This window comes from Petromyzon marinus, chromosome 22, assembly GCF_048934315.1.
Source record: "Petromyzon marinus isolate PM22_M1 ecotype Great Lakes invasive population chromosome 22, UKy_Petmar_22M1.pri1.0, whole genome shotgun sequence".
Taxonomy (NCBI): domain Eukaryota; kingdom Metazoa; phylum Chordata; class Hyperoartia; order Petromyzontiformes; family Petromyzontidae; genus Petromyzon; species Petromyzon marinus.
In genome coordinates this window covers 15,209,411-15,236,545 of record NC_133688.1, presented here as the reverse complement: position 1 = coordinate 15,236,545, position 27,135 = coordinate 15,209,411, and the positions used below count along the sequence as shown (strand labels likewise).

The 27,135-nt window shown below is 43.7% G+C and overlaps 2 protein-coding genes across 9 annotated transcripts in view; one reads left to right on the top strand and one right to left on the bottom strand.

Moving 5' to 3' along the window:
- The window catches only part of LOC116944948 (ras-specific guanine nucleotide-releasing factor RalGPS2-like), a 226,099-nt gene that overhangs the window by 53,169 nt on the left and 145,795 nt on the right, over window positions 1-27,135 (bottom strand). The gene's annotated exons all lie outside the window — the stretch shown is intronic.
- LOC116944949 (angiopoietin-related protein 2-like) lies at window positions 55-26,505 on the top strand. Its single transcript, XM_032958931.2, has 5 exons — window positions 55-755; window positions 9,193-10,180; window positions 19,296-19,489; window positions 23,181-23,451; window positions 24,627-26,505. Exons 2-5 carry the CDS (start codon window positions 9,280-9,282, stop codon window positions 24,812-24,814), a joined length of 1,554 nt encoding a protein of 517 aa, XP_032814822.1. The 5' UTR covers window positions 55-755; window positions 9,193-9,279; the 3' UTR covers window positions 24,815-26,505.

Sequence of the window (27,135 nt, the reverse complement as noted above, 5' to 3'; positions counted from 1 at the left end):
CCAGCCCACGTTTAGGGTCACCGCACGATTTGGCGAAGCTCCAAGTTTGGATTAGCCCACACGGGTGATAAATAGAAGGCCCACAAAGCGGCTCCGCTCCACTCCCAGTGCCCTCCCCTCCAAACTCCTTGCTCTCTCCTCCTCTCAACCCCCCCCCACCCCCCTTCTCCCCTGCACAGGCGTGAGTGACATCACGGGTCCCGCCTCTGCACATTGACGTGGAGTTCGAGACCGCCGGGGGTCCGCCGGCGCGAGGAGGGACACCGTGGCCCGGCGTTTTGGTTGGAGGGGCGCCGCGGTGGGGAGGAGGTGGTGGTGGGGGGTGCTGGGTTGGGGGGTAGGGGAGTGAGAATCGTGCGCCGGCCGAGAAAACAACATTACAGAGCAGGAGCAGGCGCTGCTTGGGCTCCCAAAGAGAGACGGCCAGGAACCGCCGCCCGTGGGGCTCTGGGCTGACCCCCCCCCCTCCTCCATCCCCAGCAACGGCGGCAGAGGCTCAGTCAATGACTGCGTTCACATAATGCCCCCCGCTAGCTTGGTGGGAACAGTGGCACCGCAATATTTGGCAGAACGCGACTTGTGACAGGAGGGGTGGATTTACGTTTCGATCCGCCGCTGTCCCACAGAAACGATTTTCTCACGCGGAAGAAACTTTGTGCGCTCATCTGGAGCGCCTGTGCTGTGAGCCGGCGATGCATTCCTAACGTAGACGATGCATAAACCACCACGAAGAAGGAAAACAAGAGGATGACAAGGTACCGCGCGGGTTTTACATTTTTTTGTTGTTGCGCTCAATTAAGCGATGTTAATAAATAAAAACATGCAATGATTTAACTATGCTCGGTGGCTGCATTGCACTTTTTCAGTATGAGCATTGTCCAGTGTCGTGAAATAAATGTTCGTATTGTATTGCATCAATCATGCTAACATCCTTAAAGAATCATGGTTTGGCAAAAAGATAGGATTGATATAATACGTTGAAAAGCCAAGATTGTCCTCTGAGTGATGATAACCGAATTTGCTCTTTGGGTAAATGGGTATATGAAAATGTTGTGATGTGACCATCAATGCATTGAAATATAACATCGCAACAATCGTCAAATGTGCTGCAAGGCAACTCAAGTTGGTGCCACTAAAGGAAAACGAACTGCTGAGGATTTTACACCACAAGATGTGATCAAAATAACACCAGATATAATTACATGCACGTGCCATCTGCACGCGTTAAGATTGTGTGCGTGTAAATGTACAGTGTGCTTAAAGTAATTTTATGCAAAATAAACATGTGAAAAAGTTATTGTCACGGGCAAACGCGGTTAATCGTGAAGGCGGCCCAAAACTAAAGTTATCTCGAGGTGCGGTAATAGGCGTGAAGGCAGAAATGAGAAAAAAAACCTTGGCACAAGGAATGTGGTGTGTTACAATGCATATTTTTCCAAGGAAGGTGTTTTTGTAAGGCCATGACCAAAGTTAGGGTTCGCATTGAAATGTCAACATTCTGGGGTGAAGGGATGAAGGAAGCAGCCCTAATGAGTACAGTCACAGTGTGAGATAAGACTCTCGGCGAGTGTTACGTGATCCGGTGGTGAATGTAGGACCCTGTAATGTAAAGCACCAGCAGACGTTTACAATTCATTTGCCGTCGTAGACTGCAACAATTTGCATACCTTGTTTTAAAATACATAAAAGTGATAAGCAGACGATACGTTGCCTTAATATATCTGTGTCTCCACAAAACAAAACATTCCAAAACCATTCTGAGAGGGCATAACATTCAGCGTTGGTTCAGTACAAGAATATTCTGCGCTCGTTTCAACCATAGTGTCTCGTCAGCAGTCAGGGTTGCTAAAATCAATGCTGGTGAATTCACATGTGCCCATATGCTTACCTTTAATATTCAGTAAAACATATCTTTCTTTCACAGTGTTGGATTTTAGTAGGTAACCAGCCTTCGTAGTGTGATCCAAATAATCATAAGCGTTGTTGTGTTATGCTTTACACGATTGTGCGTCAAAGTAGGACCCATAAATTAGAAAGAGGGTCCCCCCCCCCCTTGCCTATAACATCTGGGAATTTTAATAATTAGGTCTTATTTTCACAACTGTTTTGGAAACGTCACAATTATGTGGTAGGGGACAAAACATGTTTTTAAAGGTAAGAATAAGTTATAAAACATAAAAAGTCCCCAATTTTTTTTTTTTAATGCGTCCAATGATACCGGACATCAGTATCCTTGAGGCGAAGCATTAGCCGGTCATAACCAAATACACTGCTGCATGAAAGCCCTTCCTAGCCTGAATAAATTATGGGGGTTGTTTGACCATACTTCACCATGCTGGTTAGTGTGGGTTGGTGAAGGGGGCAGGGGTACCAAGAACTAACTTGGATATCATTCCACACTTATGGTCACCATGACCATGAATCTCTAACTCAGGGTCACCAGATTCACAGTGCAGTGCGCTAAACCAATGCGTGCTCACTCAACCCCCCCCCCCATCCCCCAACTGACTATTGACCGCCTTCAAAAGGTGAATCACCGAGTCGACTCAAAAACCCATCAGGATTAAAGTGTACACAACAAGGAGTAACCTCCCCCATAGAGCCCTCTTGACACGCAAGCGCTTCACTGCACCCACGGCCACACACACACACAAAGACAAAGATCTCCCCCGTATAGCCTTTAACAGACGGTTGGGGCAATTGCTGATAGCAAGCACCTATGAAGGCTGGGCCTGTACACGTGGGGGAGGGTGGCCAACACCACGCTGGGCTGTCTTTGTCTCCTCGGGGCTGATGTATGCAATGCCGCACCAGGTACTGATTTAAGGCTGAGTCAACCTATGGAGAGGTCCAGGACAGGTTCAAATATTCACCAGTGTTATTGGTCATGAGCAGGAAATCAAACTCAGGTCGTCTGATTTGTAACACAGTGCGCTAATCACTGCAAAGACAAAGATCGACCGTATGAGCCTCAACAGGTTGTAAGAGGCAAGTGCTGTAAGCGAGCACCTTTAATGGCCAGCACAGCACACGAGGGGGTGGGTGGCCAGCACCACGCCCGGCCGCCTTTGTTTCCCGAATGTCGATGTATACATACAGCACCAGGTACTCGTTTGAGGCCGAGTCGACCTAGGGGAGGTTCAGGACCGGTTCAGATAATCATCACTGGTGTTAGCCAATGATCACTGGTGAGTGAGACTTGAACTCGGGTCGACGGGTTCGTAGCTCAGCACGCGAACCGCAACACTACCACGTCCACACACACGCGGCAATATGTGGGCGTGAGTCTGTGTCCAATGGATACCGGGAGTCAAGATGTAGCCTTATTTCAAATTAGAGCAATGATACGTACCATTAAAAAATAAACACACAATGCCATTTAAGATACCCATCATAACACGATAACAACAGAGCGATAACATGAATGAAAAACACATTGAACACATTTTACATATTTATTATGGAAGCCAGCATGGGTTTGTTTTGAAAAATGTTTACCCATGTTTGCTCAGCTCGGATTTTATTTTCCGAAATACTAAAGTTCACATTTTATCTGATATGCTGATATTAAAGCCCCACATAAAAGTATGTTAAAATAGTATACTTGAGAATTCTAACATACCACTGCCTGCATACTGTGAGCATAATCTAGCTTATATTTACAAATGCCCAGACTCATGTGGTTTGAGTTCTTTCGTTTATTTTCTATTTTCCTTTTTAAAGTTTTGGCATAGATGAGAAAAAATAGGATGACTTTTAATAAAACCGTTGTTGTTTGCGAGCCAGAATGTAAGATTTAAACGTTGCCCTTTAATCCCCCCAAAAAACAATAAAGTGCCTTCAAATTAACATTTAAAACAAGGGGCCAAAATAATAACATACAAATTATGAAATGTAGAGAAATCTGATGCATATCTACAGCTCCTATGATTAGGGAGATATACGTGTGAGATAGGGGAAGATGCAATAGATGAATTCCCTCTATTCATGTCTCCTCTTCCTTGGATTTCAGGAGCTGGATGTAAATGTGGATACAAATTACTTTTTAGACACAAAACAGTTGGGCAGACTCCACATTTCTCAGAAATACACGCACGCTATATAGTTCCTTGCAACACAGGCTCAAATGAACACGTGTGTTCATATCCCAAGGTATACCCACTCACGTACACACAGATATAAAGTGTATAAAGACACGAGCACATGTTTACAGTTTATGTGCAGCTCTGTCATGTTTTAGATATTTTTGAGTACTTATTGCGTGTATGTGTTGTGTTAAGTAGTTTAACTTGTTTAAACACAAAACAAAATCGAGGCTATTTCCCAAGGGGATCTATTTATAGTTGTACTTATGTGAGCTACAGAATGTATTTTTTCCACGCGTGAATTTAGTAACTAGTATAAGGGGCACAGTTAATGGAGCCCAGTGAGATTTCTCCCCCTCACCCCCCCTTGGGGTAACCATTTACATGAGGACTCCAAATTAGCACGTGTTTGCTCAATCAAGTTTTCAGACATCTACGCTTTCAACATAGTGGCCATTCATGTGGTGATCCATGCACTGACATTCATAGATGGACATGCACGATTTCACACGCAAGCACACGCATTAATAATGTGCTGCGGGGGAACAGGGAGGTAAAAATAAAGCAAATTAAAAGTTTCTATCTTTAACGCACGGCCTACCCAACATGCCCAAGAGATCTATAATTAGAGTTAAAGCCAAAAGTCTCCCTGAAGCATTTCTGCATTAACCAGCTGGCCATGGACTGATTGGACAGGCACTCTAAGCCATGACTCATGTATTACTTACATCGATGAAGAAAATGGGTGGCTTAAGTCATTCACACAGATTTTAATAGGATTGGCAGAAAATTAACAAAAAATTAAGTTACATATAGAGTACTCACAATCGTTATGAATGTATTTGAGCGGTCATTTCTGTGTATGTTTTTTTTAAAAAGGGAATTTAAATTAATGGAAATTTATATATATATTTTTAAAGAATAATATTCATATTAAAAACATTCATTCATTATTACTTACAGCCCTTTCTACAATCTACTAGTGGATGAAGGCATTTACATGATGTGCCAATTATTGGGGTTGTTTGACCATACTTCACCATGCTTGGCAGTGCGGGTTGGCGAATGGGGGTGGTAGGATGGGTTCCGATAATGTTTGCCATGGCCGGGAATCAAACTTATCATTCACTCTATTATTTTACAAGTAACTGCCCAATTTAAGTTGGGCTGATTTAGAAGGACGAACTTTAACATTTTTTTCAAGCCACTCAATATGTTCAATGCATATTCGCATGCAGAAAAGTTAAAACACAAGAAATGTTTTCGAGATATATGTATGCACTGCCAACGTGTAAAAATGATGTAATTCATCCTGGACAGCCTCACCAAATCTGAAGCTTTTTAGAGGAGTGTCATACATTGGGGTGTGTGGCCAATTCTGTTCATGAGTACTTGGCATTGTTTTTTGGTTTTTAAGATGCCACGGTATGTGGAGAAATCTCGTGCATCAGAGGGGATATGGCCATTCAGGATCCACAAATATCGATTTCTTTTAACACGTAAGCTTTCACGATCAATAGTTCCCATAATAGAAGTCTTTGTGGGACAGATCGCGTAAATAGAAATGTGTCGTTAAACCCGCCACCACCCGACAGAGCCAATTAGTAAGGTTTGTCACGTAAACAAAACATCCCAATTCATTACTCGTTCAGCACCTCAGTGTGTTGGAAAGTAAACCTCTACAACACAATACCAGGTGGCCATGACTTTAACTAATTGACAACACACTGGAGTGCTGAACAAGTAACAAATTGCCATGTTTTGTCTACGTGGCAAACCTTACTAATTGGCTGTGTCGGGTGGTGGTGGGTTTAATGACAAATTAATATTTGCACGACCTAACCCAAAAGAAATAACCTCAATTAAAATATAGATTAAATGATTGCTGTTCTGCCATATCCTCCTGGCCACCTCGTAGCCCCCTGGTAATGTGGGTCTGAGTTTTTTTGCTGTGCATATCTGGACATTTCAGGTGGCATTGCATGAATATATGAACCTTGGTAAGAATTGTAAATAAACCTGGGCGTGTTACACATTTCATGCAACAACATGGGTCAGGAAATTGCAGTGAGATCTTCTACGGTTGTGTGCAACTCCTTGCATATGTTACATAAGAACGAATTGCGGGCAATATTTAATACAAAAAAAGCTTAGGTAAAATGCCACATTGTTCATTTAAAGTGAAAGGAAACATGAAGGCAGCAATTAAACGTGTACATGCGTGCAACTACCGTGCAGTTCAACCGATGGGGTTTTTTTACGCGAATTACATGACATCATCAAAATATGTCTGGGCTTTGTGAACATGAGCCAACATATTGCACATGCTATTTAAGACCACATTTGTTTTTTCAGCCCATAGCACTTATAAGTTTTGCTGAGCAGCCCATACTTGCAAATGTCACACAATTGTAAGGCCACAGTGAAATCACGTGAAGGTTTTTTCGAAGGTCAAATCACACTTGACACCTTTTAGCAACAAGCGAGTAGGCACAACATAAGACGGTTATGATTGATTTAACGAAATGAACACTCTCTAATTCATGCCTGCAGATGCATAAGAATATTTAATTTGAATTTTGTTAAGAAAATTAAGTTGTGCCGTTCTTATTCTGAGTTTTTTCGGTAAAGTCACGTTGAAGGGAAACAACAAAATAATAAAATATATATAAAACAATACATAAAAAATTCTCACGACGTTTCGACCATAACTCAAAAGGTCGTCTTCAGGTGTGTTGGTTTGCATAAATTTATTTTATTTATTGTTTTATATATTTTATTATTTTGTTGTTTCCCTTCAACGTGACTTTACCGAAAAAACTAAGAATATGAATTACCGCAGTCACGAAAGCTTTAAATCAAAATTTTTGTGCCCTTTCTGTTTATAAAATACACCTCTGGGGATAAAAAAACCAACCCTCAAAGACGATTTCACTAATGATATATAATCAATTATATGTTTTGCACTTGCAGTTTCTCATGAAAACAATATTTCGTAAAAGGTTCAAGAAACACGTGCGGTATGCATTACGTCTTGCTGTGCAGCATTGATTTTTGTATCATTGGTATTTTACACTGTTCGTGGCATGCATGTAATTATATATATCATTATATATCATTATAAATATCATTATATATATCATTATATATAAAATTTGTGAACACAAACCGTGCAGCCACGTAGAGGTGCTACATTCCACCATAATGACAAAAGCATGGGTGAGAGAATAGAATCGTGACAATTCATCTCGCCACAAGAGATCGGTGGAGAAGCAAGCCGGTGCCTAAACGGCATATACATGTCCCGATCACGACTCTCAACTTTCAAGATAAAAAAATCATTACACGGGGGGGGGGGGGGGGTTGAAAGAAATATATTTATATTTAAATATATATTATATTTAAATATATTTATATGATATATATATTTTTCATTTGTATAAATGAATCTTGTTTTGCATGGCCCGGGGACAACCAACTCTGCCCAGCTGATTGTGAACGTTTTGAAAGCCCTGGCTCAGACTCCGCGGTTCCTTTCCCATGGAGAAAAGGGCAAAGGACATGAGCCGGGGGAAGGCCGGCCACCTTCCAAGCAGCCCGGCGCACGCCGACTGTGCCCAATGTGCCGGCATGCTGCGCCAAACTGGGTTTGACAATGAGCCGTTTTTAATTTAAAGGGCACCTGACCGCGATTCGCTCTCACTCGCAAAACTCGCTGGGAAACACGTGGCGGCAGACCCGCCGACGAAATGCCACCGACGCATATCGCTGGCAGGGCGCTACATTCGCGCACACGTTGGCCCTCGTTCATGCATCACCGCAAGCCGTTCATAGCGCCGGGGACTGAGCTCAGGACGGAGAAGCAGTTGCGTTCAGTCAGCTGCCGCTGGCACCTTCGCCAAGTGCTTCGAGCATGACGAAGGAACAGCTGGATCAAAGCTCTGTGCCACGGCGCTGCACTGCACTGCGAAGCACACACCTGACGTGGATGTGAACTGTCAGCTCAGATAGGATGTGGGCATAACCCTTGCTCCTTCTTGAGCCACTTCTCAAAATAATGGCCTCTTGTGAAGTTAAACAATGTAAAATTCAACTTAACCTTCCACCTGCAATTCCCTGAATGGAACGAGTCAGATCTAATTTTGACAAAGTACAATTCAATTCTCTCCTGCCCTCTAAGCAGATCTCTGGCATGTGGAATTTCAACGCAGGGTTTCAATTTACAGCATGTGATTTAAATAACTGGTACCATATCAAGACTTGGTTTAAAGCGTCCCACAGAGTTACACACAAGTTCTGTACACGTTGATAAAAGCACAAAATAAAGTTACGAGTCAAAATTCTCGGGAAGGAATGTTTACAGTTCCATACACATGCTTATTCGCCTTCCTGTTTAATTAAATCTGCAATGTGATATACATCGTCCGGTTCACATGGGCTCATTTGCCCACTTAACAAAGGAGAGAGAGGACCAATTGAAAACATATATAAATCACAAACATATTTATTGTGCCTAAATGAGGCAAGAGTTCCCTCAGTAAAAACAAATGCCGTTTCTATTAAGTCTGACAAGCAAAAAAAACCTGTTATGAAGTTGAGCTCAAAAGCAAGTGACACCAAATACAAAACTAGTCGGTCTGTTTGGCACCCCCCGTTTGTATGGGTGTCTTGGTCCTGCGCATTTGCTGCCGGTCAGCTCCACGTCACAGGAAGAGACACGCTATTAACTCATTAAGGCTCACAAACCATTTCCTATGCTTCACAGAGGGCAGGTTGTTCGGAATAATTATAGGCATTCAATCACACGCTGTCTTTATTTACAAACGCCGACTTCGCTTTAACCTAATTATCCAGTACAATTGGAGGCCGTTCTATTGAATATTGGAGAGCAAAAGCAATTGTAACCCAAATGGGAAATGAGTTGCAATTTTAAGTGGTTTGTGGTCAGATGTCGTGTTGGTCTCCCACGCTCCTTATTTACCAAAAACAAATTCAGTTGTGTTTTGAAGAACGCAGCCTCAGCGAGTTTGTCATCTGTAGAACGTTACACGCGAATCCTTTCGTATGCCAATATACGCTTTGACTGTCAACCTTTATTTCCTTGCAGGAACACATCATCAGCTCTAACGGAGCGTGTCTTCATCGTAAAACGTTACGCTGAATATTTAGCGCATTTTGCACAGTAGACAAAACGATGGATGCCACGAACTTTCGCAAAGCACTTTTTCAAACGAGAGACACCATGGGGCTCTGCCTGCTGCTCCTGCTTGCCGCGGCAACGACGGGAGCGCAGCGCAAGGAGGCGGAGATGTTCCCGGGCAGCGAGGACGACATGGAGTTCATCCACGTGCCGCGGTACACCCGCTCGACTGACACACAGGGCAAGTGCTCGTACACGTTCATCGTGCCCCAGCAGAAGGTCACGGGGCCCATCTGCCTCAACTCGCAGGGCGCGGCCAAGGAGGAGGTCGCGGGCAGCGGCGTCACCAAGCGGGACGTGGAGGAGATCAGGGACGACCTGCTCAAGCACAAGCGGCAGATCGAGGGGCTGCAGCACATGGTGGAGGTGGACGGCGGGATCGTCAACGAGGTGAAGCTCCTACGCAAGGAGAGCCGCAACATGAACTCGCGCGTGACGCAGCTTTACCTGCAGCTGCTGCACGAGATCATTCGCAAGAGGGACAATTCGCTGGAGATCTCCCAGCTGGAGAACAAGATCCTCAACCAAACGGCCGATATGCTCAAGCTCGCCAGCAAGTACAAGGACCTTGAGCAGAAGTACCACACTCTCAAGGCCGCCGTCAACAACCAGTCGACAATCATCGCGTGGCTGGAGGAGCAATGTCGGAAGACATACAACCCTCAGCCGCCGCGGTTACACGACCGAAACACGCTCAACATCCCTCCGCAGCAGGCCCCGAACAGTCATCGCTACTCGCTGAATCAGCTGTTCATCAACGAGATCCAAAGAGACCAAACTCTGCTGCAGACTGTGGCCAGCAGCACCACCACCACCACAGCCAGCACCACCACAACCACCACCGTGCCAACGACGCTGCCAACCACGACTCCGCCCGCTCCCACCAAGGCTGCAGGTACGTGAAACTAAAACTAAACTATTTTTTTTATTTTACCAGGTAAGGCCCACTGAGCTATACGGCTCTTTTTCAGAAGCGATGTGGCCACAAATGATAGCTCAACGAAGTGGCTTATCACGTGGAAATGTATAGCAGCCAAACACTCAAAACGCACGTTTCCAATTGTGGAAGGAAAATCCAGGAGGAACCAGAGCAAAATCCACGCAACCACGGAGAGAACACGCAAACTCCAAATATACAGCAGGTGTCAGGGTCGGGTCGAACCCACGACCTCCCGTATACCGGGCGAGGTAGTTAACATCTCCTAGCCACCGTGATGATGATGAGAGGCACGCAAACTCCAAATATACAGCAGGCGTCAGGGTCGGGTCGAACCCACGACCTCCCGTATACCAGGCGAGGTAGTTAACATCTCCTAGCCACCGTGGCGCCCCATCCTTCCCAGAGAATCACGAGCTAAGCCAGAATCTCCCAGTTGCAGGTGGTACTCGTCGGCATACTGACCCGACGTTTCCCCCATGGTGGTTTGAGATCATTCAAATGCATCATGACCTGTTCACGCGAACCAAAAGTTTATGTTGCAAGCACCGTTACTTCTAGATAAAGTATCAAAAATGTAATGAAGTTACGGTTAAAAACATATATAAACTGCGATGAATGATGGATAACGTCCATGTGGCCAACGGCAACAACCAGGCAAGTGTGTGTGGGGTAATATCAGTATGAACATGAATACATGCGTTAATCATCCACATTACTCTGGGATTAAGTAATTCAGTTCATATGTCCCGATTCAGGTATTGAGAGTCTAAAATAGATACCAAAGAAATCTGTAAGCAACTAAGGTCTCGTGCAAGATAGATAGCCCATGTTGGAAACTCATTGTTGTAAAGTATATGTGTAATTGTCCCCAAATGTGTACTTTGACTCTGGTCCAAGACATTTTTTCTATTGTTTTTTTCCCCCTTCTTTTAAATTACCTTGGTGATACAGCTGTCATGGAAAAAAACACACAGAACTGGAGAATGAGTTAATATTGTGATGACATAAACAATGCCTCATAACAATAAACACATAGAGAAAAAAAAACGTAGAAATATAAATGCGGACTGAAGCTCGATATCCAAGGCAATGCTGACACTCCGGGTCTAAAACCTTAAAGTCAAAAAGTCAAATTGCTGATATTTTTTTTTCTCTCTCTCTGAAACAGAGCATTAAAACGGTGCTCATCTCCGGTTAAGCACTTTGATGCAGTGGTCCATGTTCCTAATTCCTATGTCAGGGGCGAGGTTATCGATAGGGCAACCACTGTTGACCAGAACAGACTTTACAAAGTGTAACAAAGTCACGGAGAAGGGAAACAATAAGATAATAAAAATACAAATATAAAACAATACATTATTTTATTGTTTCCCTTCTACGTGGTGGTGACTTTACCGAAAGAACCAAGAATATGAATCCCTGCAGTCACGAAAGCGTTAAATCAAAAAGTATAACAAGGCAATGCCCGATCCACAAATACGAAGGAGACATCACAGCGATACACTACGCTGCTCCTGACGCGGTTATCTGGCTTTTGACCACTTGAATGTGAAATTGTTGTCGTTGCTCCACATCTACATCAGCCACATGAAAGAAGAAGACTTCCCCACAAAGCGGTACCAACTTAGCGACCATGTTAAAAAATGATTGGCTGACTCAACCCCTCCGCGCCCCCCCCCCCCCCCCCCCCCAATCAGGATTGAATTCGCAACCTGCTCGCTCTCCTGCCGGACCACCTGGCCGGATATAATCGGTGTCTCACCGGTGCCAAACCGCAAACGGTCGCGATGTTTTGACACCTAGACACGCTGCTTATCTCTGCAATTGCAGCCACAGCTTGGCGCACGCGTGCGTGCTGCTGCTGTGCTACGTCAGACCCGCGTGCGTGCGTGCGTGCGCGCACACAAACACACACACACACAGGTCTCATCATTCCATCGCGGTCGTGATTGCTCGCATCAATCATTGCTAATAGCGAACCGTGCGCACAATCAGCGTTGCTAAACACCTTCACGTCCAAACGAGCAAAACGCACCCGAGTCCCGCAATCGGCGAACACTGCTGTGCACGTTTCGGCAATTAGCCCACACATTAACGAGACAAATTGGCGCGGGTTTGTAACCAATTAGCCAATTCTTAGGCAAGCAAATAATTACATAATCGATCATCTAGGGCTCGTCCACTTGGCATATGTGGGGCTGTGATCATTGCCCTTGGTTACATTTGTTCCATCATATGGCAACAAGAGCGGAACACCTGAAGTACATTCATGGCACCATGTGCGCATGCGTCCGCTACGATAACTCGTATACCCCCTCTCCCCGCCCCCCACATTCAGCCACCACCGTGCATGTGTTTTTACTGTAATCTAAAACTCTAAACTAAAAAAAAAACTTTTATTTTTACTTTACCAAGTAAAGCCCCACTGAGCTATATAGCCTTTTTTTCTGAAGCGACCTGGCCATGAATGATAGCTTTACGAAGTGGCTTATCGCATGGAAATTTATATCAGCCAAATACCTTAAACGCGTGTTTCAAAATGTGGAGGGAAAAAAAAAACGGAGGACCCGGAGCAAAATCCACGCGAAGACGGGGAGAGCCCGAAAACTCCGAATATGCAGCAGGCGTCAGGGTCGGGATCGGGATCGAACCCACGTCCTCCTGTAAACTGGGCGAGGTAGTTAACATTTCACCACCCCCCGCGCGGTGGGTTATGAATGGCCAGTTTAAAACAGGTCCCTGCAGGGTGGGCTGGTAGGACAAGTCTCTGCGCTGTCTATTGCTGATTTTACACCCAACAGCACGAGATTTCACTTCGTTAAAGTATTGAAAGTGGACGGACGGACGGACACATTAATCTATTGCAGGCTGGTACACTCAGTTTACAACTTCGTTCCTACCAGTATTATTGAATCCCTGCAACTATACCGTACTTTGCATCGTGGGAGGACCTTTTGTTGCAGCGATAAAATGTATTTTCCAAAAAAAAGTATGCCTTTCATTAGATATATGCATTTTGTATATATGCCTACTTTAAATAGATAAAAGCTGCACACAGACAGTTTCATTCCTGTGTAGTTACCATCATGGATAATTATAATCATAATAGTTAACCAATTATATAATCTCAACATTTAACTGTTGTATATACAGGGATTTTTAAATACACTGTTAATATTAATATGAAAACACTTAAAAGTCAATAACAAACATAATTTGTATTTTCTTCTTTTAAACATTGCCATTTATATAGAGTAAATGCCCCTAACTTCACACTGACCGTGGGTCAACAACCCAATTTCTTAAGAGTTAAACAAGCAGGGCTGAGGCATAGCAGTGCGAATTCTTTATCGTTGTACCCCAAAGCAATTAGCTCTGTTTATATCATTCACGGTGGTTTAACTGAATCTGGTCACGATAACGAGCCAAGGAGGAGGGGAGGAGGCTGGCGCGTGGTGGGGGGGGGGGGGGACTAAAACTTTGATCACGAAAACCAATTGAGCTCGGAAAATGGAATCGGCCCTTGAGGGGCGGCCCATTCGTCCTGTTTTCATGTTTCCATCCATCTGTTAATTGCATTCGTGGGGGCCGCGGGCGAGAGCTTGCGCTCTTGTCTTGCACCATTACCACTCACATCAAGGCAGGAATGCGGGAAGTCTCCACGGGGGCAAGGCCATCTGTATCAGATGCAGGAACTTGCACAGCAACGAGGGCGCCTCCCACAGATCAACAACGACCGACCCCGGCCGCGACGCGAACAAAGTCTCGTGGTTTCCCCTCGCCGTCAGAATTTCCCCCCGCGTTATTTATTTCCAATATTGCGATATATACCACGGGGAAACGGTGACACAGCGGTTGATGCACCGCGCTACGGGCTCGGGGTAGCCGAGTTGGCCACGGCTAAACAGTTGGCAGCGAGCGATATCTGAACCGATCTTTGGCGGTCTCCTTCGCCCAAAATACACTGGCCAGTGTGGTTAAACAACCCTCAAAGTTCGACACGGTGCAGGAAGACCTTCACCCAGAAGTAGTTTGACAAATGAAAATGACTGAAAGTTATCAATTATATTGAAGTGATATGCTGCACTTGTGAAATAACTATTAATTGCACATTGAGGTTTAGACAAATTCTCGAATTACACTACTATATTCCTTCATTCCTTCATGGTGCCAAAACTAATGTGTTTATATTGACATTGTGTAAAGAGAATACTTGACATTGCCTAAAGAGTTTAAGTGTTGTGATTGGCTACAACCCACTCTCGATAAGAGCAAAGAACCCACAAGTTAACTTTTGCGATCGCCGGTTTTATGCAAGCGTGCACATATGCATGGCAGTGGCTATAAGGTGCCAGCAGATGGCAGTGCAGCAATGGCAGCGGTCCACAGACGTATTTGGTCCACTCGCTGCATTGCTTCTGTGGATTGAATCTATCGGTGCAGAGCTTCCGAGTTGCCTCCTCGTACGCGTGGGTTTTCTACGGGACCTCCACTTCCTTTCCACGTGCCGCCCAAGGCGCTCATGAATACAATTTGGCCGAACGCCTCGATGAAAATGAGCATTAAATAATCACTGAGGCTTCCCTTGTCAATTATCTGGGATTGGAATGATAACAATTGGCATATACGTACACACAGTAGTGTTTTTTTTTCTCAACACATTCCAGAAGGCCCAGTATCAGTACGAGTTACAAATGTAACATTGTACGATTTTATTTTGACACCACACCATAAATATTAAGACTGTCACAAGATAGCCTGTAATTAAAGATAAACCCCAAACAGCAATTTAACTGCCAGAGTTCCATTTACATTCCTTTTTTTAGTGCAGATGAAAGCTTCCCATCTTTCCATTCCAGATGTTGTTTGAAAATCGACTGCGTGTAATTTCCCTACAATTCCAAAATATTTTCGCAAACATGTTTCTCTGAAAGAGACACCATACGTGTGTGCAATGTCAGAGGCACGCATGATCTCAATATCCACATTTTCCATAAACAGTCCTTTTTAGGATAAAAATAAATACATTCTGCTGATGACAATGCCATTGTCCTTCTTGGTGTAGGTTCACAGTTGTGCTATACAATCTCTCCGCTGTAACTTCTGGTTGAACCGCGTGTTGTTCATCACGACGTTGCCGACGATTTTGCACCCCATGCCGGGGGCAGCCTCTTCAGAAATCGAGGAACGTTGACGGCACTTCCAAGGCACGTGGAGCGAAACGTCGCGACGCCATGCCGACCAACGCTCGGTACAACCCCGACAAAAAAAAAATAAACGCATAGCAGAGCCGCGCAGCACAACGGCGCGAGCCTATAGGCTGCAGCATTCTCATCGCTACACGACCACAAACAAACAAAAACACGGCCTTCCCCTACAGCTGCCCTCTGATTTGGTGCTCTCCGGGTCACCTCCTGTGTGAAACATGAGAGTGTCGCGTAGGAGGAGGTGATGTCATTTTTTCCCTCCGCACCGGCACCTCATTTGTGAAGGGTTTTCCAGACCGCATTCGCCCGGTGTTTTGCTGTGTTTGCAGCCAGACGTATCGGATGACAGTCTCACTCCCGTGAGGCTGTGCGTGCATGCGGCGGCACAGGGGCGTTCGTACGTTGGGTGGGAAACCGCGCGTGTGTGTTCTAGCTGGAAGCGCCTCCGCTTTATGAAAAGAAGAAGAAAAAAACTTCACCAAAGAAACCGCATCGCTTGCGAATTCGGTTGTCTCAAGCATTCTGTAAAAGTTCGAGTTTTGGAATATTAGTCATTCGCAACAAAAAATACACAAACATCAATATTTACTCAAAGCCCCATGCTAATTAGTTTAGTGGCCCCATTTTAATTAATCCAAGCTGTCCTGGATATGAACGTGTGTTCTCAAATTTAATTTAGGACATCAAACGTTATCAAGGAGGCACATGCAAATGCAAGAACACAAGCATATTTGAGGCTTGAATACATCACATCACTTTACACAGATCTAAGATGTCTCTTTGTATAAAAGCTACACTAAAAATTAAAGCCGCACTTGATAATGTAAAAATACCAAAGCAGTATTAACACTGCACCCCCGATAAGCACGGCTGGCTACGTACGGTGTGAAAGAAGTTCAACATATATACTTAACACCAGATGAATACTGTCCACCATGAAGAAAAACAATTATCACTTTCACAGTGCAGACAAACTAGACTGCCAGTACATTTTCGAAATGTCAAATTTGACTTTTCCCAGCACGTTCAATATTGAACAACAAGCACAGCCTGCTGCATCTGAACTTCTGACAGGTTCACTGACATTTTGCCAAATTTCCTCCGGCTTCCCCATGAGATTAGCTTGGGATCTTTTTTCAATGAACACATGACCAAGGCATTATCAGTAATCATGTAATGAGGTCTACAGACAGGACATACGGAGAACATAATCACATGTTTGGAGTGGTCAATCCCAGCCCACAAGTGATGCCCTTTCACAGGCCAAGAGGGATATAGCATCTCCAGTTACTTCTTAAAGGTTAACAAAAACGCATCTTCACATGACAACTTCTCGAAACAGCCAAAACATCAACACCTGCACGCCGTGCTGATGACACTAATCTTTTGAATCTAGTCAGGAATTGTAATTGCTTTTAATATAAATATTATTATTATTATTTAGGATAGCTCTAAGCGTTAAAACACGCATTCACTATCAAATTACCGAATTATTTCAAACCATTTTTTTTTTATATTTCGTACAGAAATCACTCTGTTTTGTATACGTTGTCAGAACATTATTAGCATTTTACGTTTGGTCTGTTCAAAACGAATACAGGTTCTTGCACATTTTTACAGCTTGAGGTATGGTGCCAATTCATACGCTTAAGTAATGGGGCTACCTATTCCTATATATTGAACCAGAATTTACCGTTCTGGGAAGGTAGGTAGGCAGGCATGCTGAAACCGATATGAATTAACTACCATAAACCGTTTGTAAAAGCCAAACATCTGCATTAATTAACAGCAGGCAATGAATTGACAATGCTAAAAACAAAAAGTTTGGTATATTGCTGAATAATATTCACAAAAGGAAAATTCATTCCTACAGTGTCCTGGTCACATTGCCTTCAAACTATTACTGAATTCAACATTCTCCAATGCTTACTTACTACATTGGTTCTGGCCAACATAGGAATTAACTCTGTAAATTAAATGAATTTCCCATGCATATTGTTTGTGGACCAAATGCTTAAGTTGACAAGACTGGACCTACTACACACTGGTCGGCATTGTACTCTGAATATGCTTGTGCATGCCAAAACGTTTTTAAATTAAACATACAAATTTTCACTAATAACGTTTGGCTTCCTGTAAAGCTGAAACATTCTGTACTGATCATATATTGCAGGAAAATACAATATATAATACATTTTATGACCAAACATGGCTTGAATGGATCCAATTTCAAACATGTCAGAAGCTAAAAAGGATTTACCCTGGTAATAGGTTTTTACCCTTTTAGCTGGCACAAAAACTGACACCTTTATACAAGGGATCATGTTTGCAATAACCACAACACAAGCAGTCAAAAATGCAAACAAATAGAAACAACTCTGATAATGATATGAACTGTCCTTGAATTTGATTGGTCCACACCCGAGACGGCTTTTCTTAGAGCCTAGTCTCCACTCGTGTTGGACCAGATGACGCCATAAGGCGTACAACTCACAAAACAGCGCACTATCAGAGCATTGAGAGCTCGGGGTAAGCCTTTACATTACAGTATTACATTAAAAACCTATTACTATATCTTGTTACTGGCAAAGGAGGTCTCAAAAGGATTTACCCTGGTTTAGAACCTGAATGGGAAACTGCCTGGGATTTCCAGGTATCATAGATACAGCAATGGGTTCTTGAATCTATCTGTACAGAGCTTTGAGTGTCACCATCGTATACGCTGCATGCCAAACACTCGTCAATATAGAACCGGCCAAACAACCTAAGGCGGCAGGACCTTCCCGAAAAAGTATTGATACTCAGCGAGGCCATCATGGGTAATTAAATTAGATTACTAATGATAACACAAATGCAAAGGAATTAATTCAATGCGAACCTACGATAATTTTGCTTTTTTTCTTCTTACAATCTAGCGCTAAAGATTTTCCTCATGAAATATTCAAACGGAAAATTTTGCTCAAGTTCATCGCAAAGTTAGTCTCAATAAACGTTCAACGTGAAGATGACACGTCCATAACCCGACAACCAAAGCGCAGCGCTCGTCGCAACTCGAGCTGTATTCCGCCGGGCGATTTACGCGCCGGTGCATGTGACGCCCCGTCAAGACTTGGGCCACACCGCAGAATCTTTTGCCACGTTGCTTCACAACCAACGTGAAAATGACCTGCGAGCGGTTTAAGACTTTCAGGGCATCATCTGACGCAGAGCAGGCTAACTCGGGGAGAATGGTGCAGGTCCTCAACAGGAATTCGGGAGAGAAACTGAAAGCAACGTCCTTCCAAATTCCCAGAATACAATATGAAAAGAGTGGACAAATGAGTATATTTTCTGAATATATTATTTAAATGCCACTTTGTAATGTCATTTGTGAATAAGACTATGTGCATGTAAGTACAAAATCACCATACATACAATTTCTAATGATTCCCCCGTGATCCCCCATATAATCAAATAACACCCATATCACGCACGGCATGGGAAGGCCCAAATCCAGCAGTGGATAATAAAAACGGCTGTTCATGTATATTAAAGTCTTTATACAGCCCTCTGTACAGTATTGTAATTATAGACACTAAATAACTAGTCCAGATTACCAAGACAAATTATTTAACTTTCATGTCCCTACATTTACATCCTGCCGTTCATGTACAAAGGGGCTATAGCCATGTGCAATTGTGCACACGTACGCATGCATGCATGTTGAACTTCTTTCACATCGTACGTAGCTCAACCGTGCTAATCGCAGGTGCTAAATGGGAGCCACGTGATATTCTCAGCCATGTTTCTGTCTCTTAAAAAAAGTTATTTTGGATTGATTTGAGTTTACTTCTTCTTCTTCTTTTCCCCCCTACACAAACCAGGGCCCTGGCGGGACTGCCAACATGCATGGGACGAGGGCCACCAGACCAGCGGCATCTACCTCATCCGGCCCGAGGGAACGAGCCGCCTCATGCAGGCGTGGTGCGAGCAATTCCACGACCCGGGCGGCTGGCTCATCGTCCAGAGGCGCAAGGACGGCTCGGTTAACTTCTTCCGCAACTGGGAAAACTACAAGGTTGGTGTGCGTGGTATAACGCTGGCTGGCTGAGGAGGACTTTGCCTGCTCCCCACACCCCCCCCCCACACCCCCCCCCCCCCCGATAGCGTTACCCGACGGTTCGACGTGCAGTCGTACAAAGCACAAATTTGGCTACAGTTGGAATTTTATTTTTTAAACTATTTTCTATTTTACTAGGTAAGGCGCAATGAGCTCGATAGCTCTTTGTCAGAAGCCACCTGGCCACAAATGATAGCTTAACGAAGTGGCTTATCACGTGGAAATGTATATCAGGCAAAATCTCTAAACGCATGTTTATAAAATGTGGAGGGAAAAACCGGAGGACCTGGAGAAAAATCCACTTGACCGCCAGGAGAGGGGAATGCAAACTCCAAATATATATAGCAGGCGTGCCAGGGTCATAATCGAACCCACAACCTCCTGTATACCAGGTGAGGTAGTTAACATCTCACCACCATGGCGTCCAATTACAGGTTAATTGATGGTTCAGAAACTCGCCGATTTATTCCAGTCACTCAATGCAACTGGTGGCCTCCTTAGAGCTCTGCTACCACTACTGCGGTACAATGGTACCATCCTCCCCATCATTCTCATCAACTCATCTCATCTCATTACACTGTATTGCTTTACTATTGCTAAATCTCTGTTCAGCACCTTGGTTAAGCGCTATATAAAGTAAATTAAGATAAGAATATGAGATGGTTACTGTTGCCATGAACTTCGCCCATTGACTCCTGCACCAATGTTGAAGACTGACAGTTAAAATGAGACACAAATGATAGGTTCTTGAAACAAATCGCAATCTCAAATTGTGAATCATTACATGCCCCGACTTGGTAACTTGTAAAAATGGAATTATACTCACATGCTTAAAATATATAAAGCATGCTAAAAGTACGATGTCACATCGTGACTAAATTGATATCAGCAACCATTCTCTGCCCACTGCAGTATGGGTCTGGTCCCATGTTGCTGACATAAACTTTCACTTTCTCTGATCTTATTGGGGCTGTCTCCACTTGTGTCTCCTCCTCGAGCATCTTCCCTCCCTTGGCTTCCATTCGGTCACTCATCATTGCAACAAAAATAATGATCATTAACAGCCATCTGCCAATGCACTGAACGATGCCATGTCAGTCATGAGGTTTGCTTGGCCATATTTAAGCCACACTGGACCGTCCGGATTGGTAAAAGGGGACCCGAGGACTGATTCAGATATCAATCGCCACTTATGGCAGCCGTGACCAGGAATCAAACTCAGGTTGCAGGATTTGTAGCAAAGTGCGCTAACCGCCGCATGATGGCGCCCCACCAAACTCACCCCCCCCCCCCCCCCCCCGTTCCTCAGCGTACAATTTTTTTATTTATCTTTAATTATTCTTTATTTATAGCTAATATAAAAATGCTCAAGCTGCAATAATTAGCTCCAAATTACTATTATTACTCCTAAAAGGGCAAGTCAGACTTAGTTTGGAGTATTAAGTAATTTTCACCAACGTGGGATTTTTGCATAGCATATGTTAAACACGGTGTGTTTACCAGACAGCACACCTGAGGCAACAGTACATACTCTGTCAGACTTTGGCAAGAACTCTACGATTTAAATGGCTTCATAAATTTCAAGGTTCACAAAACCCAGCTGCATTTCGATTTTGTGTGTTTTCTTCCTTCTATTAAATATCACAATCCCGTGGCTTATGACATCATGCATGACACGTAATAATTAAATTAAAGTATAAGAACCTCAACATACGTCCATAAATATACATACTGCGCCTTATATTACAGCTGGTAGATTCAGATATACAGGTCTTACTTTTCCTCAAGTACGTATGATTTGGCAAAACAAATGTTAACGACTGCCAACGACTTTTCAGTCTACTGAAGCTTTGCAGAAATAGGAACCCTTATTCATTTCCCACCGACACAATGTCTGAGCGCACACACTTAACGTATGGCGGTGATGACTGTGTGCGCACGTGACAGCTTGATTTTCCCTGGCCACACTTCAATATTCACAGTATTCCTCGTATTTACGAATATATTTACGAATATGTTTAGCACACTGGGCACACGAAACGTACGCCTGCGGTGAACGTTGATTTACAAACCATCTGCGATTAATTCCCCCTCACATTTGCTGCAATAGAGGTACCATTGTTTCAAAAGATTAAATCAACGTGCAAGGCAAACTTGAGACAAGGGCTGCAAAAATCCATTAGAAATGCGAATTTGTCGATATCTGCCGTTGCAATCCATATCCAGATCGCTCTTGTATATGTGATCACTCGGCACCCATGAATTAGACAAAAAATTACACGACATTTAACGCACCAAGCCTCTAGCAATGGAAATGACTGGCTGCTGCTTATTTAGAAAACAAAAAAATTTTACACATCAGAATGTTGAGTCATACATCTGCCAGATCACGATATTGAGTTAGTGTCCCTAAAGGATTCGACATCATCGATTTTCAGTGTGGATCTATTCACTGCAAACAGCACTATTCAAAACGGTTTACCAATTTATACCGTCAAGACGAAGGCTTACAGTGGAAGTCAAATTAACGTGCATCCATCCGGCAGCACACATAAGCAAATGCCATGACGGATTAAACAAAATTGAGACAGATAGCGAAATAACTCATGCTAAAGGTATGTACAAACCCCACAGTATTATGCTGGTTCAGTTTACAAAAATGCTTTGGTGTTGGAGATTTATAATGTTCAGAATAAATTAATCACCGTGAGGCTATGTATGGTCTTTGATGACCAGACTGAACATTTTCGCATGCTACAATGGTGCAACTTAAGACCGTGTTGTCCATGAGGATTGATGTTGAGCCCCGTACCAAATGAACACGAGACAGGTGTTGGAGGTTTACATTTCACCAGCAGGGAGACGCTTTCCTCTTTGGTTTTAAGTAAAAATATAAAATGTAATTTTTCAGTGAGAAAATATCCTTCTTTAACCCATTCTAAGTCAATGCATGGATATCACTTTTCGTGCAAGAATATCACCGACTCCATGCTCACGCTCTACCAATAATATAACTGCTCGGACACAATACGTTCGCACACAATTGTCGTAAATGCCTCCAGATAAAGTTAACTCCGTGTACATTTACAACCTTTTTGTCACCAACTTTCTGGATGAGGGCCTCCCCAATTACGTGCAGGTTTGGTGAATGCAGGCGATATAGATGCTGAGAATAGTGCAGTACAACAGTGGATACTGCTACACCGCCCTGTGCTTAAAAACTCTCTCAACAGCAGCCCAGAGCAACTGTTTTGCACTTGGTGGCCGCCCATCCATACACTCGCCAGGGCTCAAACCTGCTTAGCTGCTAAGATCTGACAAGATCAGGTGCATTATGGTTGCATTTGGTAACGGGTCTGCGTTGATTCCATTGTAATGAGGCGCAATGAATGGAACAAAGATGAACGGATGGTTTGGACGCAATAACATAACATCTGGACATGTGCAAAAAAGAGCTTTATAGGCTCATCGGATTCCTCTCGTGGAAATAAACATTCTGATCCTGAACATGTCGACACGCGTGTACGCATGTACACATACACAATAGCACAACAGGCAAAAGAGTGAAATGGGTAAACGATAAAGGAAGACGACGACAATCGTTCCGCTCGTACGTCCCTTTGCCCTTACCTTCTTGACGCCTACGCAGCTTGGCTTCGGCAACATCGACAGCGAGTACTGGCTGGGCCTGGAGAACCTCTACTGGCTGACGAACCAGACCAACTACAAGCTGCTTGTGCTCATGGAGGACTGGCAGGGCCGCAAGGTGTTTGCGGAGTACGCCAGCTTCCGTGTGGAGAACGAGAGTGACCATTACCGCCTGCGGCTGGGCCGCTTCAACGGGAACGCCGGCGACTCGCTCATCTGGCACAACAACCGGCAGTTCACCACGCTGGACCGCGACCGCGACTCTTACTCAGGTATCACCCCCCCCCCCCCACAATGCAACGGGGCCGCGGGGCAAGAACCGTCCGCCGGTTCGCGTGCCGACGTGGCTGCAAGGTTAAGGGCACCGCCACGCCACCTCTGATGACGCGAGAGGGGAGAACTACGCATAAAAGGCATCGTCATCCTGAGTTGGTGTATTATTATTGTTATCATTGATGTTCTGCCACTGAATAATAAAATATGAGGCTCTTAATGTCCCAGGACAGCAGCTACCTCGAATAGAGGACGATTCTGGTTAAGCCAGGACAGGTTGTAACCCTCGCACAGGTGTGTCCGTAACACGATGCACCTGGAGCAAATTTCCGCCATTCAAATGTCGCCAGCACAGGCAAGGGCTTTCTGAACCTGCCCCGACCCTGCCCTTGGTTCGTTTAATGTGTGAACATCGGCGATTGAGAGTAAAACGCAGGTCGCCAAAGTACTGGCCTAATCACCTACAATAGTAATTGCTTTGGCATCTCCCTAAATGACGATAATGTAGGTTTTGTTGTATTTTATGCATGCTCGATGACATTTTTAGCAAATCTTCACGCTGTTCACCATGCGCCTACAGCATATATATATTTTTTTTTTCAGAAAATCGACATATACAGTGCCGCGTGATTGATCTATAATTTTTAAATAACCAAAGTGATTAGGTTGCTCATACATCAGAGTACCGAACTGACAGCGCTGACATCAAAGATATAAATCTGGGTTTCAGCCACCCGTAATTAAACTGGGTTCTTAAGTTTACCAAGATGATGGTCACACTTGCACACAAAAAAATGTGTAACAGAAAATTCGGATTCTCACTAAATTTGACTACATTTTGTGGAGATTGCTTCTCATTTGACTCCACTGAAGACAAACAATCTCACATCAGGAGATGTGGGAAAGTGCAGCCCTACTGTGTAAAAGGCTAAAAGGACCTGATTGAAGTGTTTTTTTTTCTAAAGTCCTGGGAAAACGTTTAATTCCGCAGCCATTCTCTGGCACACAGGGGAAAGTGTCACTCTATGAACTTTCCAAATAGCTCGTTTTCGCCTTATCGCACGATGCAAAGAGCACAGCCGGAATAAAGTGGGCGGTGAAAAGAGACCAAACTAAACAAAGCAAAAGGGCCGCTGGAAATAACGTCACGCTGAGCGCTCTCCCTCCCTGGCAGGCAACTGCGCTCACTTCCAGAAGGGCGGCTGGTGGTACAACGCCTGCGCGCACTCCAACCTCAACGGCGTGTGGTACCGCGGCGGCCACTACCGCAGTAAGTACCAGGACGGCGTCTACTGGGCCGAGTTCCGCGGAGGCTCGTACTCCCTCAAGAAGGTCCTCATGATGATCAGGCCCAACCCTTAGGGGTGCGGCCCTTCGGCACGCGAGGCTGGACCGCCTCCCCCACCTCAGCATGGTTGCGATCCGAGGACGGACGCGTAACTAAACTGTGTGCGTCGCCGCGTCGAAACTGCACGTGCGCGACGCGAGCACGCACACTCCTTTTCATTCGCTCTCCCCACCACCTCGCAAAACTCTCAGATGTAAAATTGCAACGAGTGGGATTTTTTGCTGTCCTCTCCCCCCCACTGCCGGCCCCGCCCCTGCACGTCCGATTAGCACGGTTGGCTCCGTTCGGTGCGAAAGAAGTTCAACACACATACGTGCATACAGTCACAAAAAAATATTGGGCAAAGGTGCGCTCATTCCTTGCTGCGCACGTGCACACGAGAGGTAAATAATCGGTAAAAATCGCAATCGAATTACATTTTTTTTTTTATCCGCGCATTCTTCAATATTTGTAAATGCAGCGGAGTAGTGATGAAATACAAATAGACGCACATGCCATATCAATGACAAAGAAAAGATATTGTGAGTTACAGAATGGGTACTAATAAAGAAAGGGAATACATGCCCGAGTTTACAATGAGCAAATATCATTATTTCATGTCTTCCCATGAGTAGTTATATATTTTATAGGACTAATATGTAAATGTAAAGGGAGGAATGAGCAGACACTAAAAAAAACTAACAAATTCAATTCACTTTAACTCCTGGAAAATTAAATGGCAATCAGATAATATGAGGAAAGGTTATTTAATTGAACACCAGAATGTCTTGTAAGTGATACAGGGTACAAACCAAACCAGTATTTTCAGTGGGGAATACAGGACCTAAGACATGGAGATATTTTAATCACAAAGGACTGGCCACAATCTGAATATTACAGATGTGTAGAGGACGAAGGCAAAGGTTATGAATGTGTGTGGGTGTGAGAGACTGTGTGCACAATGGTTAATGATGTTGATGTTGATGAATTGAATTTAAAACATGCAAACAACATTACTTTTCCTATTGTGCCTTGAAGACAAAAAAGGGTTAAAATGCTATAAATCTCAATTGTAAACATTAAAGAGCTTGCAGCTATGACATAGAGGAATGTGTAAACATGTGATTCCGCCATGCAATAAATAATCTTTAACTTTAAAAAAAAGATATTAACCGAACTTTGTTTTGTTAATTGCAGGCAATTGTTTATAAAAAAAAATATTTTATTATTGGTTGTATTGAGTATTGGTTGTACAGCCCAGTGGAGTACTATGCTTAGAATATAACTTAACATTTCTTTATTGTTACGTTTAATCTTTTGCTCTAACAAAATTAGATTTCAATATCAATAACCATTTCGATATTTTATTTATCAGCATATCAACTGCCTTGCTTTTATTCGCAAAGATACTATTGTAATGATGAGTGTATACTGACAATTCACGTTACATTTCCAAAGGAACTTCAACTAGAGGATTGCAGACTCTGGCTGTGATTTTAAATTGAAACGTTCCGACTCACTTACGTTGCTATAAATATGATGAATAAAATTGTAGGTGAGCTGGTATTACTTTCAATGTGTCAGATGGATGTAAACATTTAAATACTATGGGTTGCTATGGCACTGAATGTCGTAGGAGTGTAAAGTTACATCTTAAGCCATCATTGCCATTGTACTGTATGACACAGGGTTTCTTTCAATAAACAATTTCCAATGCCATCGACAATATCATCTTGCAAGCCACATGCTGCCTTTACAGGAGAACGCATCTCATTATTAAACACATTGCTTGGTTATGCTGCTGTTGCATTGGAGTGGTGCAAAAGCACAATTGATAACAATTTTAAAAACTCAACACATTTGTCAATAAACACTGCAAAAAAATATACAATAGACAACAATTTGGTGGTGATATTGGTGGCCGTGTTGAGTTTTTTTGTCGTCAATTAATATCGTTGCTTAAGCCTTGCGACAAACTCATCGAATCGCACGTCTAATCAACTGCATCGTTAAATATGGGAAAATTATTTGCTAATTTTATGGCCTTGTTTTAGTTAGGCCAATGGAGCAGGGGGGGATATAATGGTGCTGGTATCGAATCCTGGCCCTGAATGGCAACAATTCATCGCTGTGCCAGGGGGGATTGGAGGCACAGGGTGGTGAGATTCATGACACCCCCGCATGAATTATCACTTTTAACTCAGAGCCAATTAGGCTGGTATGCAATGCACACGTAGGCCCTCGCAAGACCACTTTGCCAAGATAAGATGGGGTACATGACGTACAATTAGCACGGTTGGCTACGTACGGTGCGAAACAAGTTAAATATACATAAGTACAAGATAGAGGTGCAGCC

What these genes read in the sequence shown, in the direction of transcription:
- LOC116944949 (XM_032958931.2), top strand. Translation starts at nt 9,280, where the DNA reads ATGGATGCCACGAACTTTCGCAAAGCACTTTTTCAAACGAGAGACACC. An exon ending in CGCTCCCACCAAGGCTGCAG is followed by an intron (nt 10,181 to 19,295) that starts GTACGTGAAACT and finishes TACACAAACCAG; the next exon opens with GGCCCTGGCGGGACTGCCAA. An exon ending in CGACCGCGACTCTTACTCAG is followed by an intron (nt 23,452 to 24,626) that starts GTATCACCCCCC and finishes CCTCCCTGGCAG; the next exon opens with GCAACTGCGCTCACTTCCAG.